General features: G+C 41.8%; 1 protein-coding gene across 1 annotated transcript in view; it reads right to left on the bottom strand.

Annotated features, from left to right (window-relative positions):
* LOC140727108 (glucose 1,6-bisphosphate synthase-like) overlaps positions 1 to 19663 on the bottom strand; it is a 146867-nt gene that overhangs the window by 72123 nt on the left and 55081 nt on the right. Inside the window, exon 6 of the mRNA XM_073044378.1 lies at positions 18641 to 18834. Within this exon, the coding sequence (XP_072900479.1) occupies positions 18641 to 18834 (194 nt within the window). The remainder of the gene's footprint in view (positions 1 to 18640; positions 18835 to 19663) is intronic.

The following is a 19663-nucleotide window of genomic DNA, read 5'->3' as shown; positions in this document are numbered from 1 at the left end:
AGTTCAAGAAACTAGGCAATGTTAGAGCTGTAGAAAATTACAAGGTTGCTAGGAAGCAGCTTCAGAATGGAATTAGGAAAGCTAGAAGGGGCTATGAGAAGGCCTTGGGGAGCAGGATTAAGGAAAACCCCAAAGCATCCTACAAGTAAGTGAAGAGCAAGAGGATGAGCTGTGTGAGAATAAGACCAATCAGGTGTGATGTAGGAAACATGTGCATGGAGTCGGAGGAGGTTGCGGAGGTACTTAATGAATACTTTTCTTCAGAATACACCAGGGAAAAAGACCTTGGCAATTGTGGGGATAACTTACAGTGGACTGACATGCTTGAGCATATAGACATTAGGAGGATGTGCTGGAGCTTTTCAAAAGCATTAAGTTAGCTAAGTCACCGGGACCGGATGAGATATACCCTAGGCTACTGTCGGAAGCGAGGGAGGAGATTGCTGAACCTATTGCGATGACCTTTGTGTCATCAATAGGGACGGGAGAAGTACCGGAGGATTGGAGGGTTGTAAATATTGTTCCCTTGTTCAAGAAAGTGAGTAGAGATAACCCAGGAAATTATACACCAGTGAGTCTATGAAGATCCTGAGAGGAAAGATTTATGAACATTTGGAAAAACATAATCTGATTAGGGATAGCCAGCATGGCTTTGTCAAGGGCAAGTCGTGCCTTACGAGCCTGACTGAATTCTTTAAGGAGGTAACAAAACACATTGATGAAGGTAGAGCAGTGGATGTAGTGTATATGGATTTCAGTAAGGTATTTGATAAAGTTCCCCATGCAAGGCTCCTCTAGAAAGTAAGGAGGCATGGGATCCAAGGGGACATTGCTTTGTGGATCCAGAACTGGGTTGTCCACAGAAGGCAAAGGGTGGTTGTGGATGGTTCATATTCTGCATGGAGGTCGGTGACTGGTGGTGTTCTGCATGGATCTTTCTGGGACCCCACCTTTTGGTGATTTTTATAAATGACCTGGATGAAGAAGTAGAAAGGCAGGTTAGTAAGTTTGCTGATGACACAAAGGTTGATGGTGTTGTGGATAGTCTGGAGGATTGTCAGAGGTTACAGCGGGACATTGATAGGATGCAAAACTAGGCTAAGAAGTGGCAGATGGACTTCAACCCAGATAAGTGTGAAGTGGTTTATTTTGGTAGGTCAAATTTGAAGTCAGAATATAATATTAACAACAAGACTCTTGGCAGTGTGGAGGATCTGAGAGATCCTGGGGCCTATGTCCATAGGACACTCAAAGCTGCTGTGCAAGTTAACAGTGTTGTTAAGAAGGCATATGGTGTGTTGGCCTTCATCAACCGTGCGATTGAGTTCAAGAGCCGTAAGGTAATGTTACAGCTATATAAGACCTTAGTCAGACCCCACTTGGAGTACTGTGCTCAGTTCTGGTTGCCTCACTACAGGAAGGATATGGATACTATTGAGAGAATGCAGAGAAGATTTACAAGGATGTTTCCTGGATTGGAGGGTGTAACTTGTGAGAATAGGTTGAGTGAACTTGGCCTTTTCTTATTGAAGCGACGGAGGGATGGAGATGTACAAGATGATTAGGCGCATTGATCATGTCGATAGTCAGAGGCTTTTTCCCAGGACTGAAATGGCTAACATGAGGGAGCACAGTATTAAGGTGCTTGGAAATAGGTACAGAGGGGATGTCAGAGGTAAGCTTTTCACACAGAGAGTGGTGGGTGTGTGGAATGCACTGCCAATGGCAGTGGTGGAAGTGGATACAATACAATTTCAGAGCCTCTTAAATAGATACATAGAGCTTAGAAAAATAGAGGGCTACGCGGTAGGGAAGTTCTAGGCAGTTTCTAGAGTAGGTTACATGATTAGCACAATATTGTGGGCTGAAGAGCCTGTAATGTGCTGTAGGTTTCTGTGTTCTATGACAGACAACCACCAGTGGTAGAACAATCAGTCGAGTAAGATGCTATCCTAGAAGTTTGTCTATTGGTGGGTCCTCAAGTGGCTGTAGAGGCTGATTTGAGATCCACATCTTCTGGTACAGTGGGGGCAAGAGTAAGTGGTGGATAATAAACAACAGAATTCCAGGTAATAAACTTTGCAATGCAATGAATCCAATCAAAATAAAGCACAAGTATTTTCAGTAGGTCTTTGGGCCTCACAAAAGAAGTTAGAGGAAAAAGTACAGCAGACAGAATGGTCAGTAATATGAAGTGGACTGTAAATTGGTTGACAGAAGGGAACCTATGGCGGTGGGGGGAGGGAGGTGGGCAGGAGGAGGTATAAATAAATGGGGCACTCTGGGGGCAATGGGGTGCTGTAGGGGCCAGTGCTTGGGCCCCATCATTCCCAATGTGATCGATGATTTGAACAAGGAAAATGAATATAACTTAGATGAATTAACCTGGACCACAACACCTACTCATTTATCAAGACACAACAGCATCTACACTTTGAGGAGACTGAGGTGTGCAAGACTTCCTGCCCCCATTCTAACAGTTTTCTACGGGAGCACCACTGAGAGTGGCCAGTTTGACTGCCATCGTTGTGTGATATGGAAACTGCAAAGCATCAGACCACAAGAACCTACCAATGACAGTGAAAACTGCTGAGAGGATCACCGGCATCTCCCTCCTCCCTACTTGTGACATTTACCAGAAGTGGTGCAGGCAAAGGGCCTGAAGCTTTGTAGAGGATCCCCAACACCCACCCTACAATCTCTTTGACCTCAGGAAGGAGGTACAGGACCATCAGGACTAGGATTGCCAGACTGGGTAACAGTTTCTACCCTCAAGCTGTGAGACTAATGAATACCCTGCCACTATCGAGGTCTCATCAATAGGACAGCGAGCTGTTTACTGTTTACCTGTGTTGTGCACTACATACATCTTGAGCTATATTTTATTAACATATATGGTATGGTAATCTGTTTATGATAACTTATTTATGGCAGTTAGTGCAGATCCAATATATCATCTCCTTCTCGCTGACAATCAACACTGGCGCACCTCAAGGATGCTTGCCTAGCCCATTGCTCTACTCTCTCTACACCCACCACTGTGTGGCTAGGCACAGCTCAAATAGCATCCATAAATTTGCTGATGACATAGTTATAGTTGGTAGAATTTCAGATGGTGATGAGGAGGCATACAGGAACGAGGTAGATCAGCCAGTGGCATGGTGTCGCAGCAACAACCTCACACTCATCATCAGTAAGGCCAAGAAGTTGCTCGTGGATTTCAGGAAGGCGAAGTCAAGAGAATGCACACCAGTCCTCATTGAAGGATGAACAGTGAAAAGGGTAAGTAGTTTCAAGTTCCTGGGTGTCAGTATCTCTGAAGATCTATCCTGGGTTTAACATATCGATGCAATTACAAAGAAGGCACAACAACAGCTATATTTCATTAGAAATTTGAGGAGATTTGGTACATCACCAGAGACTCTCACAAACTTCTCCAGGTGTTCCATGGAGAGCATTTCCTTGGTTGCATCACCACCTGGTATTGAGCAGCACTGCACAAGATTGGTAAAAGCTGTAAAAGTTATAAGCTTAGCCATCTACATCATGGGTACTAGTCTCCCCAGCATCGAAAACTCCTTCAAAAAGAAGGCAGCATCCATCATTAAGGACCCCCATTACCCAGGGCATTCCTCTTCTCAGTGCTACCATCAAGGTAATGGTACGGGAGCCTGAAGAAACACACTCAATGCTTCAGATACAGCTTCTTCTCCTCTACCATCAGATTTCTGAATGAACAATGAACTCATGATCACTACCTCACTATTTTCTCTTGCTATTTGTATTGCTTACATAATTAATTTTATACATATACATAGATACACACACACACACACACACACACACACACACACACACACACGCACACATCTATCCATTTATCTTCTTGCAATTTAGTTTTTAAAAAATTAGCAGAATCAGGTTTAATATCACTGGTACATGTCATGGGATTCATTAACTTTATGGCAGCACTACAATGAAATACAGGATAAAGAGAAAAAAACTGAATTGAAGAATATATTTGCAAGACATAGGATCAGAATTAGGCCATTTGGCCCATCCAGTCTGCTTCAGCATTCAATCATGGCTGAACCTTTTTTCCCCTCCTCAACCCCTTCTCCCCTGTAACCTTTGATGCCATGTCCAATCAAGAACCTATCAATCTCTGCCTTAAATAGACCCAATGACCTGGCTTAAATAAATAGTTAAGTTAAAAAAAGTAGTGCAAAAAAACATAATTTAAAAAGGTAGTGAGGTTGTGTTCATGTGGTTAATGTTCATTTAGAAATCAGATGGCAGAGGGGAAGAAGCTGTTCGTGAATTGCTGTGTGTGTGCCTTCAGGCTTCTGTACCACCTTCTTGATGGTAATGGTGAGAAAAGGGCAGGCCGAGGGTGCTGGAGATCCTTAATAATGGACGCCACCTTCCAATGGCACTGCTCCTTAATGTCTGGGATAGTACCCATGATTGAGCTAACTAATTTTACAAGTTTCTGCAAATTACTTCAATTTTGTGCATCAGCTCCCTGTCCACCATAGCAACTGGTGATGCAGCCAGTCAGAATGGTCTCCACAGTACATTTGTAGAAATTTCAGTGTTTTAGTTGACAAATCAAATCTCCTCAAACTCCAAATTAAATATAGCCACTGTCTTGGCTTCTTTATAGCTGCATCAATATTAGGTTAGCTCCTGAGAGAACTTGAAATTTTTCACTCTCTCCACTTCTGATCCTTCCATGAGGATTGGTTTGTGTTCCCTTGCTTAACCTTTCTGAAGTCCACAATCATCTCTTTGGTCTTGCTGACATTGAGTGCAAGGTTGTTACTGCAGCCCTACTCATCTAGCTGCTTTATCTTGCTCCCATATGCCCTTTTGTCACCATCTGAAATTCTGCCAATATACAACATATGCCAGTGATATTAAAGCTGATCCTGACTGTAGTACATATTTTGTACTACATATTGTATTACATATATATGCCATGTATGGTATGTTTCGTCTAGAGGAACGTTGTTTCATTTGGTTTAAAAACATCAGTATCCAACATGCCTGACCTGCTGAGTTACTGTCAGATGACAATAAACTTGAACTTGTAACATGTCGAAGCAACTTGAAAGCAACATAAAGAAAATGGCAGATGGAATTTAATGTTATACCATTGTAAGGTATGGCACTTTGGAAGAACCTACCAGGGTTAGACTTGCATAGTGAGTGATAGGGCACTGAGGAATGCAGTAGAATAGAGGGGTCTAGGAATGCAGATCCATAATTCTATGAAACTGATGTCACTGGTAGATAGGGTCATAAGTACTATAATTTTGGCATGTTGGGCTTTATATTGAGTAGGTGTTGGGATGTTATGTTGAAGATGTACAAGATGTTAGTGAGGTCTAATCAGAAGTACTGTGTACAGTTCTAGTCACCTAATTACTAGAAAGACATCAATAAGTGAAAGAGTACAGATAATATTTACAAGGATGTTACTGGGACTTGAGGAATGCGTTAGAGGGAAAGGTTGGATAGGTTAGGACTTTATTCCCTGAAGCATAATAGAAGAATGTGGGGAGGTTTGATAGAGGTATAGAAAGATAGGAGGAAAGATAGGGTAAACACAAGCAGGCTTTTTCCACTGAGGTTGGGTGGGACTATAACCAGAGGACATGGGTTAAGGGTGAAAGGTAAAATGTTTCAATGGAACATGAGGGAACTTCAGTCACAGGGTAGTGAGAGTGTCCTGTCCTGTTATACTGCAGTAACCGCTGCCTCTGGGCTATAAACGTGCAGGAGCAATGTGTGATTAACTGCCTTGCTCAAAGACACAACATGCTGCCTCAGCTGAGGCTCGAACCAGCGACCTTCAGATCACTAATCCAACGCCTTAACCACTTGTCCACGGGCTGGAACGAGGTACCAGCGGATGTGGTGGTTGTGGGTTCAATTTCAACATTTAACAGATGTTAGGGTGAGTACACGGATGGGAGGGGTATGGAGGGCTATGGTCTGGGTGCAGGTCAATGGGATTAGGCAGATTAATATTTCAGCACAAACTAGATAGAGAAATAAAAAATTATGAGTATAGATAGCGCAAATGCAAGCAGGCTGAGGTTGGGTGGGACAACCAGAGGTCATGGATTAAAGGTGAAATGTTTAAGAGGCACACGAGGGGAAATTTCTTCACTCAGGTTCATAAGAGTGTGGAACACGCTTCCAGTGCAAACTGGCAAGCTTTATTTCAAAGCTTAAGAGCAGTTTGGATAGGTACATGAATGATAGGGGTATGACGGGCTACAGTCCAGGAGCAAGTCGATGGAAGTATGCAATTTAAATGATTCAGCACGACTAGATGGGCTGAAAGGCCTGTTTCTGTGGGTCTTTATGACTCTTTAACAACACTCATTACATCTTGCCAACCATATGTACCTACACTCCATTTCCTGATGGTCAGCCAATTTCCTACTCAACACACACAAAATGCTGGAAGAACTCAGGTCAGGCAGCATCTATGGAAAGGAATAACAGTCAACGTTTTGGGATGAGACCCTTCCTTTTCAGTCCTGAAGAAGAAAGGGGGAAGACAACAGAATAAAAAGCTGGGGGAGGTATGCCACCTCCTACAGCACAAGCTTTTGGTGCTGCACTTTAGTGAAGAGCTTTTGGAAATGTAAATATAGTACAAACACCAGTTCCACTTTATGATAAGTGCATGTTAATTCTATAAACAATTCCAATAAATTGGTATACTATAATTCCCCCTTTTGCAAAAACATTTTTACTTTGATTGATTATCTTCAATGTTACCAAGTGCCCGTATACAGCTCCATAATGGCTTCCAACTTCTATGTTAAGCTACCTGGCCTGTACATTCCTGCTTTCTGTCTCTCTCCCTTTGTGAATAAAGGAGTTGCAATTACTATTTTCCAATCTCATATCTGCAGACTGGAGGCTGGAGGCATTTGTGTGTATATATAAAGGGGCTTTGTTTTGCTGCTGTTTGTGTTTCAGATATAAAGAGACAGTACACTATTAAGAGCAACAGCCTTAATACTGTTGATGAGCAGAGGGATCTTGGTGTCCTAGTTCATATCTCCCTGTAAGTGGCTACACAGGTTGATAGGTTGGTAAAGAAGGCATATCGTATGCTTGTTTTCATTAGTTGAGGCACTGAGTTCAAAAGTCTGGAAGTTATGTTGCAGCTTTATAAAATTCTAGTTAGGCCGCATCTGCAATATTGCATACATTTCTGATCACCCCATTATAGGAAGGATATTGAGGCTTTGGAAAGGGTGCAGAAGAGGTTTACCATGACGCTGCCTGGATGAGAGAATATGTGCTATGAAAAGAGGTCGGGCCAATAAGTCTTATTTTCTTTGGAGCAGCAGATGCCGAGGGGAGATCTGATAGAAGTTCATAGGATTATGAGAGACAGAGTAGACAGACAATAGCTTTTACACAGGGTTGAAATGTCTAATATCAGAGGGCATGCATTTAAGATAATTTCAAATGAGATGTGAGGGGAAAGTTTTTTTTACTTTTAATGTAAAAGCCTGGAGTGTGCTGCCTGGGATGGTGGTAAAGGCAAAAACATTCAGGACTTTTAAGAGACGTTTAGATAGGCACATGAATGTGAGGAAAATTGAGGGATACAGACTGAGTAGTCAGAAGGGATTAGTTTAGTTGGCCCTTTGATTATGGCAGCTGCTCTATTTCTACTGGAGTCTGTGGAGATTCAACATGTCATCAAAAACCTTGGCAAACACATACATGTGTGGTGGAAAATGTGCTGACTGGATGCATCACAGCCTGATATTGGAACACTTATGCCTTTGAGCGTAAAATCCTACAAAAGGTAGTGGAGTCGGCCTAGCACATTACGGGTAAAACCCTCCCAAACACTGAGCCCATCTACTGTACATGAAACGTTGCCGTAGAAAAGCAGCATCCATCAAAGATCCTCACCACTCAGGGCATGCATGTTCTTTTCTGACTGCTGCCATCAGGTAGAAGGTACAGATGCTTCAGGACTCCCACCACCATGTTCAAGAACAGTTACTACCCCTCAACCATCGGGCTCTTGAACAAAAGGGGTAACTATATTCATTTAAGGACTCTATTATATTGTTATTTCTTGCTTGTTATTTATTCCTATTTATTTACATCTGCATTTGCAGTTTGTTGTCCATTGATCCTGTTTACAGTTACTATTCTACAGATTTGATAAGTATGCCTGCAGAGAAAGAATCTTAGGGTTGTATGTGGTGACATACATGTATTCTGCTTTGAACTTTAAATTGAACTGGTTCAGCACAACATTATGGTCCAAAGGGACTGTTCCCCTGCTTTATTTTCTATGTTCTAGTGTTGCTCTGAAGAACATTGTGGGCATGCTACGTTGGCAATGGAGTGTGTGGCTACACTTGTGAGCTGCGCACCCTTAATGTGGCTGTTAACACAAACGATGCATTTCATTGTATGTGTTATAAATAAATATGAATCTAACAAAACCTTGCCCGAATCCAGGGAATTTTGGAAATTTAAAACCAAGGTATTCATTCTCCCACTGGCCCAAGAGTGGAAGTCCATTAGGAACCTTTCATCAAATCCTCCTGCAAAAAGAACCAACATAGCGGTTTCCCTCCTAATTGCCTGATGCATGTTAACCTTCAGACTTCTCTACAGAGACAAAGTAGTTTTAAGCACCAGCACCTTTCAAGTGCTTCCCTTTTAAAAAAGCTACTCTGCCTTTCTATCATTGCAGCAAAGTGGTTTATGCAGTTGAAGATTTAACGTACAAGGAGCATTTGATGGCTCAACGCTCAATGGAGTTTAGAAGATTGGGGGCTGGGGGATCTCATTGAAACCTAGTGAATATTGAAAAGCCTAGACAGAGTGGATGTGGAGAGGGTGTTTCCTATAGCAGGGGTAGTCTAGGACCAGAGGGCACAGTTTCAGAATAGTAGGACATCCATTTAGAAAAGAAATGAGGAGGAATTTCTTTAGCCAGAGGGTGACAAATCTGTAGAATTCATTGCCACATATGGTTGTGGAGGCCAGGTCACTGGGTATATTTAAAGTGGAGATTGATAGGTTCTTGATTAGTTAAAGGGAGAAGGTAGCAGAATGGGATTGAGATAACTAATATATCAGCAATGCTGGAATGGCAGAGCAGACTCGAAGAGCTAAATGGTCTAATTCTGCTCCTATGTCTTATGGTCTCATCTTTGTCTATTATTATCTGCCTTAAGTAGCAGTGCAGTTACTTGAATTGAGTAAGATGTTCTCCTAATGGGTTGTGGGCTCTCCGGTGGCTATAAGAGGACAATACAATATTCACATATTCTGGTGCAGTGTTGACACAAGTAAGTGCTGTGGTTAATGGTCGGGTCTTTTGGTTGTTCATTGTCTCCATAGACAGCTGCTGCTTGTTCTCTGCGGCACAGAAAGATTGAGAATCAGCTAGAATGACAAGCATACTAACAGCTACGTACTGGAGAAGGCAAACATGAGCAGCATCTCTATCAAAATAAAACAACACCAATGCTGATTTATAGGTCATGTCATCTAACCCACATCTCCCTAAAACAGATCCTTCACTCCCAGTTGAAGGAAGGTCTGAAAGTTCCCAATGTGCAAAGGAAACACTTCAAAGATAACATCAAAACCAGCCTGAAGTTGTTCAACATTACATCTAGAAATTGGGAAGACATTACACTTAATAGATTCACTTGTAGGAAATGTTATCTTCTTCATTGTTAAAAGCATTTCCAAATTTCATATCATGCGCAAATTTGGAAATTTTATCTTGCAAACTCATGTTTGAGTCACTCATGAATGTTAAAAATAACACTGTTCCCTGGGGAGTATCAATATCCACCCAGCACTCAGCTGTAAATCTGTCGTGTAGGGGTATATCATACTAACAAGCCCTTAAGGCCCAGTGCCTGTGTGACCGTTAGCCCACTAAACCATAGGTCCTTGGGCTGTGGAGGGAAAACCCATGCGGTCATGGGGAGAAGGTACAGGCAGCAGCAGCATTGTACCTGGGTTGTAATACTGGTATGCTCACTGCTATGCTACCGTACTGTCATGACTTCTGTTTTCTTTCCACAAGTCAAATTTTTACCCATTGCCTCAGGAATGGTGGTTGTTTTATTTTATATTTTTAATTTAGAGATACAGTGTGGAATAGGCTCTTCAAGCTGTGACACCCAGCAACTCCCGATTTAACCCTGCTTCATCATGGGACAATTTACAATGACCAATTAACCTACTAACCGGTAAGTCTTTGGACTGTGGGAGGAAAATGGAGTACCCAAAGAAAAGCCATCTATTTCATGGGGAGGACATATAAACTCCTTAGAGGCTGCTGGGGTTGAACTCTGAGCTCTGACGTCCCAAGCTGTAATAGGATTGTGCGAACCTAGCACCCCAGTTGATATTAAAACAATGCTTTTCACTGTTTATTTTGATGTACATGTAACAAATCAACATAAATCTTATCTCTTAGAAGCTTTTCCTTTCATCACAACTGGACAGGAAAGGGGGCAGAAGCCAGAATAAGGTGGGTAGGAGAAAGGGAAAGAGTAAGGAAGGGAAGAGCGCAGAAATAAGCAGGTTTGAGAAATATACGTTTATGCCATCAGGTTGGAAGCTACCCAGATAGAATATGAGGTGTTGCTCCTCCAACCTGACAGTACTCTCATCATGGCACTAGGAGGTGGCCATGGGCTGATACGTTGGAATAGAAATGGGACGCCCAATTGAAGTGGGTGGCCATATGGATATCCCTTTTTTAGTGGCGGATGGAGTGAAGGTACTTGACAAATGGCAAATCATTTATTTCCTGAAATTGCTCTTAATGTTGATGGCGATAATGTTGCAGAGCAGATTCGATGGCCAAGTGGTTTAATTATGCTCTGATATCTTAAGTTAGAGGTAGTTAATAGGCACACCCAAGAGGGATATGGAAGTTTGCATTTAACAATTAGCAGAGGCATGATGGGCTGAATTACAGCTAACACTGTTGTAACAAAATACAAGTCAACATGACGCTGCAAGCTTTTCCATCAGGTTAAATTGCAGCAGGAGTGATAGAATATCTTCAATTGCCTGGGTGAGTTCATCCAATTTGATTAATAAATGTTAAATATTCATTGCCTCTATCATTGGCACACTGTTGCTGCAGTAGATGCTGTCAAAAACAAGCTAGTGCAAGTCAAGGTGAGAGCCCTCCGAAACCCTGGACTAAAGAGCAATAAAGTATGAGACTGAATGATCGCATAATAAGAGTAGACAATAGATTTAGGAACAGCTTCTTCCTCTCCATCAGATTTCTGAATGGACAATGAACATGTGTACACTACCCCACTATTTTTTGTCTTTTTTTCTTCTTTTTGTACTAATTTTTCATACATTTCTTATTGAAATTTATATTTTTTAATATGTTTTGTATTGTACTTCTGCCAGAAACTAACATATTTCATGACATATGCCAGGGATATTAAATGTGACTGATTAGCTTTATTTGTCTCAAGTACATTGAAATATATAGTGAAATGTATCATTTGTGTTGATGACCAACACAGTCTGACAACATGCCAGGGGCAGTCAGTAGCATTGCCATGCTTCCAGTACCAAAATAGCATGCCCAAAAATTACTATCCCTAAGCCATATGTCTTTAGAACATAGACCAGTACAGCACAGGAACAAGCCTGTTGGTCCACAATGTTCATAGAACAAAATAAATTACTAAATGGCCAACTAAACTAACCTCTTCTACTTATAAAGCACTGGTGAGCCTCACTTGGTGTATTGTAAACAGCTTTGGGCCCCTTACCTTAGGAAGGATGTGCTGAAACTGGAGAGGGTTCAAAGGTGGTTCACAAAAATGATTTCAGGTTTGAACATATGAAGAGTGTCTGGGCCTGTATTTACTGGTATTCAGAAGAATGAAGGGTGATCACATTGAAACCTATGGAATGGTGAAAGGCCTTGATAGATTGGATCTGGAGACAATGTTTCCTATGGTGGGAGAGTCTAAGACCTGGGGACACAGCCTCAGAATAGAGGGGTGTATTTTTAGAAAGGAGATGAGGAGAAAGTTCTTTAGCCAAAGAGTGGTGAATCTGTGGAATTCATTGCCACGGGCAGCTGTGGAGACCAAGTCTTCATGTATATTTAGATAGATAGATAGATAGATAGATACTTTATTCATCCCCATGGGGAAATTCAACTTTTTTTCCAATGTCCCATACACTTGTTGTAGCAAAACTAATTACATACAATACTTAACTCAGTAAAAAATGATATGCATCTAAATCACTATCTCAAAAAGCATTAATAATAGCTTTTAAAAAGTTCTTAAATCCTGGCAGTTTTAAGGCAGAGGTCGATAAGATTCTTGATTGGTCCTGACATGAGGGGATACAGGGGAAAGGTAGATGATTGGGGCTGAGAGGAAAACTGGATCAGCCATGATGAATGGCGGAGCAGACTTGATGGGCCAAATGGCCTAATTCTGCTCCATGTCTTATGGAAATATTGTCCCTCAGAAGACAAAACAGGATCGATGAATTTAAAAATAACATTGTACAATTGTAAATGATTATCTTGAATTGGTCTTCAGGGAGAAAGCACTAAAAGAATAATTGATGAGAAGCTACATGTAGGAGGAATTTAAAACATCCACTAAAAGGTATTAGGCAAATTAAGACCAATTCATAAACCCAAGAGCAACACACAAAATGCTGGAGGAACTCAGCAGATCAGGCAGCATCTATGGAAATGAATTAGCAGTCAACATTTTGGGCCAAGAACCTTCATCAAGACTGGAAAGGAAAGGGAAAGATGCCAGAATAAAAAAGGTGGGGGAGGGGAAGGCAGACAAGCTAGAGGTGATAGGTGAAGTCAGGTTGTTGGAGAGAGGGGCAAATGAACTGAGAGCTGAAAGATAAAAGGTACATAGCTGGAGAGGAAGGAATCTGAAAGGAAAGGAGAGAGGACCATGGCACACATGGAAGGAAGAGGGGCACAAGGCAGAAGTAATAGGCAGGCGATAAACTTGTGGGTTAGACAACTGGACAATACAAACACCCATGTCAGAATGCTGTTCATTGACTACAGCTCAGCATTTAACACCATCATTCCTACAATCCTGATTAAGAAGTTACAGAACCTGGGCCTCTGTACCTCCCTCTGCAATTGGATTCTCAACTTCCTAACCAGAAGACCACAATCTGTGCGGATTGGTGATAATATCTCCTCCTTGCTGACTATCAACACTGGTGCACCTCAGGGGTGTGTGCTTAGCCCACTGCTCTACTCTCTCTACCCATGACTGTGTGGCTAGGCATAGCTCAAATACCATCTATAAATTTGTTGTTGATACAACCATTGTTGGTAGAATCTCAGATGGAGACAAGAGGGCATACTGGAATGAGATATGCTAACTAGTGGAGTGGTGTCGCAGCAACAAACTTGCACTCAACATCAGTAAGACGAAAGAGCTGATTGTGGACTTCAGGAAGAGTAAGACAAAGGAACACATACCAATCCTCATAGAGGGATCAGAAATGGAGAGAGTGAGCAGATTTAGGTACCTGGGTGTCAAGTTCTCTGAGGACGTAACCTGGTCCCAACATACTGATGCAGCTATAAAGAAGGCAAGACAGCGACTACACTAGGAGCTTGAAGAGATTTGGTATGCCAACAAATACACTCAAAAATTTCTATAGATGTACTGTTGAGAGCAACCTTACAGGCTGCATCACTGTCTGGTATGGGAGGGGGAGGGGGCTACTGCACAGGACCAAAAGAAGCTGCAGAGAGTTGTAAATCTAGTCAGCTCCATCTTGGGCACTAACCTACAAAGTACCTAGGACATCATCAAGGAGCAGTGTCTCAGAAAGGCAGCGTCCATTATTAAGGACCTCCAGCACCCAGGGCATGCCCTTTTCTCACTGTTACCATCAGGTAGGAGGTACAGAAGCCTGAAGGCACACACTCAGCGATTCAGGAACAGCTTCTTCCCCTCCGCCATCCGATTCCGAAATGGACATTGAACATGTGAACACTACCTCACATTTTAAATATATTATTTCTATTTTTTGCATGATTTTTAATCTATTCAATATATGTATACTGTAATTGATTTACTATTATTATTTTTCCTTCTTCTATATTAAGTATTGCACTGAACTGCTGCTGCTAAGTTAACAAATTTCATGACACAGGCCAATGATAATAAACCTGATTCTGATTTTCCATGCTCAAGTCTCTGGAGTTTACAGAAAATGATGTGAAAAACAAACAGAAAAACATCCAGTGAGTAACAGTTCAGTCAGCAAAAATGGCTTAATAATGCGAGAGGTCAGAGGAGAATGGCCAGACTGGCTCAAGCTGACAGGAAGGCGACAGTAACTCAAATAACCACGTGTTACAAGAGTGGCGTGCAGAAGAGCACGGACATATGCTCAGTGGCCCCTTTATTATGTACAGGAGGTATCTAATACAGTGGCTACTAAGTGTATAACAGCAGTATTCTAGAAAGGAGAGAAACAGAAAGCAAGAACTTGTAGGTTTACCATCTGCCACTGGGAAAATACTGGAATCCTTTATTAAGGAGGTAATAGCAAATCTTAAGATAGCCAAGCAGAGCCAACATGGTTCTATAAAAGGGAAGTCATGTTTGACAAATTCACTACACTTTTGAGGAGAAAGGGGAACCAGTGGATATTAGCTCTGATGAAACACTCATCTGTTCCCCTTTCCACAGATGGTGCCTGACCTGAACTTTTCCAGTGTTTTTCTTTATTTCAAGAGGTGTGCATTTGGATTTCTAGTACAGTGGATTCTGATTAATTCGGGCACATCTGGATCAGCACATTAAGCAGCTTCCCCAATTAGCTAAAGTTTCATGGAAATAGTTAAAAAGGTATATAAAAAAAGACAAACTACCATTTAACTTTAACAAATTATGTATTTAAATGAAGTATGGAACAATTAGAACACTACCAACATGACTACAGTACCAAAAATCCATATTAGTTCCTAATAGTTATCAATGTAGGAATTTATCCAGTGTACACTGCTGTGTAGGGTCATTTTTTTTTGGCTAGTGTCAGATCCTTTTGTGGCATGTTGACAAGGGTCTGTAATTTTTAAAGTCAAAATAAACAAACGATCAAAAATCACTGCTTTTGGAATCGCTGTCCATCAGTCTTCAATGGATAGCATTACACAAGCAGAACGCAAATGATGCTATTTAGGAACTGTTTGCTCCAATCCCAGTGTCATGTCTAATGGCCACACCAAGTGTACTTGACAGATGGTAGTTAGAAACTGTTCAACAACAGTCTCCTGTTCCAAGTGTCATAGTGTCTCAGATAAATAGATTCCATTCCTGGCTATATTCTCAATCTGTTTTGCTCTTTAAGAGTTGTCACAAATAAGCAGTTGCCCCAAGTCACTGATAACCCAATTAACTGGAATCCATTCTATTTCATAAAGGTGCCATGTTAAAGGTCACTGCACGAGACTATACAATATTGAGGTAAACACAAAGTACACTGCAGATGCTGTGGTCAAATCAACACGTACAAACAAGCTGGATGAACTCAGCAGGTTGGGCAGCATCTGTTGATGGGCCATTTTGGGCCAAGTCCTGACGAAGGGTCTCGGCCCGAAATGTTGACTGCTCATTTCGATGGATGCTGCCTGACCTGCTGAGTTCATCCAGCTTGTTTGTACGTGTTAATACTGAGGTAAATATTGTCACAGATAGTGGAGTGCCTGACAGCAAACAGGGCATTGTGATAAATGGTTTCTGCCCTCTTCCTTTCCAGTCCTGATGAAGTGTCTTGGCTGAAAAGGTCGACTGTTAGTCCCCTTCATAGATCCTGCTGACCCGCTAAGTTCCTCCAGAATCAATCATTTGCATTAACAACCAACACACCATCAGAACAGAGATACAGGAGTCTCAGGTCCCACATTGCCAAGTTCAGGAAGTTATCACTCCTCAATGCACTTCCAGCAAATGTAGAATCTCTTGTGTTTATGAATGGGATAAACAAGTCAGTTTTTGAATTGCTAATCAGTAACAAGTGGGACTGGTGTTGGGTATTCAACTACGACCTGGATATGGAGATGAAGAGTACTGGTGCCAAATTCACTGATGATGCAATGGAGCTTGGTGGTCTTTGCATGTGAAACACAAACTTAGCATACTCCCAACTGGAGTATTGTGTGCAGTTTTGGTCTCCAAATTTGAGGAAGGACATTCTTGCTATTGAGGGAGTGCAGTGTAGGTTCACAAGGTTAATTCCTGGAATGGCGGGACTGTCATATATTGAAAGATTGGAGCGACTGGGCTTGTATACACTGGAATTTAGAAGGATGAGAGGGGAACTGATTGAGACATATAAGATTATTAAGGGATTGGACACGCTGGAGGCAGGAAGCATGTTCCCGCTGATGGGTGAGTCCAGAACTAGAGGCCACAGTTTAAGAATAAGGGGTAGGCCATTTAGAACAGAGATACGGAAAAACTTTTTCACCCAGGGAGTGGTGGATATGTGGAATGCTCTGCCCCAGAAGGCAATGTGCAGGGGTGGGGAGACAAAGGTACAACTCTGGCTAATGATCTATAGCCTGTTCTTTAACATGGCAAAGAAAACTCACCAGCTCCTTTACTTCCTTAGGGGGCTAAAGCAATTCAGCACATCCCCCCTGACCCTCACCACTTTTTAATTAATGTACCGTGGAAAGCATCCTATCCAGGTGCATCACAGCTTACTACAACAACTGCTCTATCCAGGACTGCAAGAGTCTCTGCAGAGAGTTGTGGTCATAGCTCAGCACATCATGGAAACCAGCCGCCATCAACCGTCTACACTGCTCACTGTCTTGGTAAAGTAGCCAGCAATTTCAAAGATCTCAGTTACCCCAGACATTCCTTCCACCCCCCATGAACCTGAAATACGATAAGATGGACTCTTGACCTCACCATCTAACTCTTTATGACAATGCACTTTGTCTACCTCCAAAGTACTTTCTCTGTAACTGTTACTATTTATTCTGTAATTGTTTTACCTTGTGCTACCTCAGTGTACAATGTAATAAATTGATCTGTATGGACAATATGCAAGACAAGTTCTTGCACTCAATCTCAATACAATTAACTCTGGGGGAAAAAGCTTTATACTGTATTTCCTTCATTTAATGGAACACAATACAACAGTGGGAGTGCTTACCTATGAAGCAAAACATTAAAGGCTTAATTTACATCAGCTTCTGAGCTGGTACAGAACAGCTGTTGAGCAACTGAAATCGTAACCACTCCTGCTGCTACCAGGGGTGGAAAAAATGAAATTGAAAGGAGAAACAGAACGGGTTCACAGAATTTCCAATGTTTGACTTTAAATAGGTTTCATTATTCAGCAAATACTACCCAGAATTAAGAAAACTTACAAGGATGTTTCCATGACTGGATTATAGGGAAAGGCTGAAGGGGATTAGGACCAATGTTCCCTCTAAGGTACGTGCACGCACACATCTTTTTCTACTAACTTAAACTGCGCACAAAAGGAAGTCACCCTCTATCTCTTTGGCATGTTAAGTATATTTCATGATTATATTCAATCACATTTCCTTTTCCAGTTTCTGAAGCAAACCATGTTGATAATGTGATGATCTGTCCACAGGTTTTAGAACTAGGTCATTTACAAGAAATTATTCAGTGCGCACATGTTGGCCGGCTGGTGGCGTAGTGGCATCAGTGCTGGACTTTGGAGCGAAGGCTGCCGAGTTCGAATCCAGCTGGCTCCAAAAACCTGGAGAGGGATGGGTTCCGCCAGGTTTCAGATGCCCAAGTACAATGAGCAATCACCAAAAAGATGGGTGCTTGTCATGACAGCGCCCCAACGACTCCACCAGGAGTTAAGGGCATGCACACACTGGTCATTACCAATTTGAGGGAACATTGGTTAGGACTTTATTCCCTAGAGGTTGAGTGTGACTAGAACTACAGGTCATAGATAAAGGGTGAAAGGTGAAATATTTACAGGGAACGGAAGGTGAAGATTCTTCTCAGAGAGTGGTGCATGTGTGGAACAAGCTGCTAGTGGAAATGATGGATGAACGTTTGATTACAACGTTTAAGAGAAGTCTGGATAAGGACATGGCTGGCAGGGGTAGGTGGGGTTATGGTCTGGGAGTGGGTAGGTGGAACTAGGCTTGGATTAGACAGGCCAAAGGGCTTGGTCCTGTGCTGTAATGTTTTATGATTCAAAGGCACCACAGTAGCATAGCGGTAAGAGCAATGCTATTACAGCTTGGGCTTTCTAGAGTTCAAGTCTGACAATGTTTGTAGGAGTTTCTCTCCATGATCAGGTAGATTTTCTCTGGGTGCTCTGGCTTTCCCACAGATGTATCAGGTAGTAGATGGATTGGTCATTGTAAATTGTTGCGTGATTAGGGTAGGGATAAATAGGTGGGTTGCTGGATGGCATGGCTCATTGGGCTGGAAGGGCCTGTTCCATGTGTATCACTAAACAAAATAAAATAAATGACTCTATTCAGCATTAGAACAGTTTTTGTCCAAATGATATCCTCCATTAAAAGAGAAAAGCGATTACAAGCTCTAACCTGTGAAAACACAATGTTTTCAGATCCTCCATGTAAAGTGCACAGATTTCATTCAGAGGGTCTCTCCGCAACGGGCTGATGTTTGACAAGTTCTCATTCCATGACTCCTGCCAAGGTTCCAAGCTTTCTTCAATACACTGTAGAATTTTCTTATCATGAGGGGAACCAATCTGAGCTCCATTTTCCCAATAAACCTGTGAAACAGGAACATAAATAATGTATTGTTTCAATTCAGAAAGCCTGGTTAACGTAAATGTTAGAAAATTTATTTTTATTTAGAGATGTAGCTCATTGCCCCTTCTGGCCCAACAAGTCTGTGCTGCCCAAATATACCCATATGACCAATTAACCTGCTATTCCATATGTTTTTGGAATGTGGGAAGAAACTGGAGCGCCCTGATGAAACCTTCGTACTGACGGGGAAGAAGGTACAAACTCCTTACAGACAGTTGTGGAACTGAGTTTGGGCTGGCACTGTTATAGCGATACACTAACCATTAAACCACCAATTTGTTTCCCAACACAGTTTGTGGACGGGAGAGAAGACAAGATGCACATTCTCCCTTGTGAAAGGCAATTTTTCTTCCTCCTTCGGGAAAAGGGGAAGATCACACATGAAGCAGACAGATCATTATCAAGGTCTGAATTCAGAAAGTTGGGTTCCTGCTGAATACATACTAAAAATTTTGGCAATTTCTAAATTATAGTAATTAACTTTGGAAAAAGGTAAAATACTACTTCAAAATTTAAAAACATTAAATATTACATTTTAATCACAACAACATTTTCTAGCCAGCCTGATCATAAATTTGATTCTCCAATTCCAGTTTTCAGAATAACAGTCCCAATTCTCATCTCATTTGTTTCTTTCACTGGAATTCAAAGTAAGCACAGCCTTTTCTCTACAGGATTTCCTGCAGCTTTTCAGGAAGGAAATTAGGGAAGACTGGACATACATGAGTGGATTAGAATCAAACAACTCCAAGTAACTTACTTGTAAACACCCAAGCAGGGCATCCATGG

The sequence above is a fragment of the Hemitrygon akajei genome, chromosome 4, assembly GCF_048418815.1.
Source record: "Hemitrygon akajei chromosome 4, sHemAka1.3, whole genome shotgun sequence".
Taxonomy (NCBI): Eukaryota; Metazoa; Chordata; class Chondrichthyes; order Myliobatiformes; family Dasyatidae; genus Hemitrygon; species Hemitrygon akajei.
This window is presented reverse-complemented; position numbering and strand designations above follow the sequence as displayed.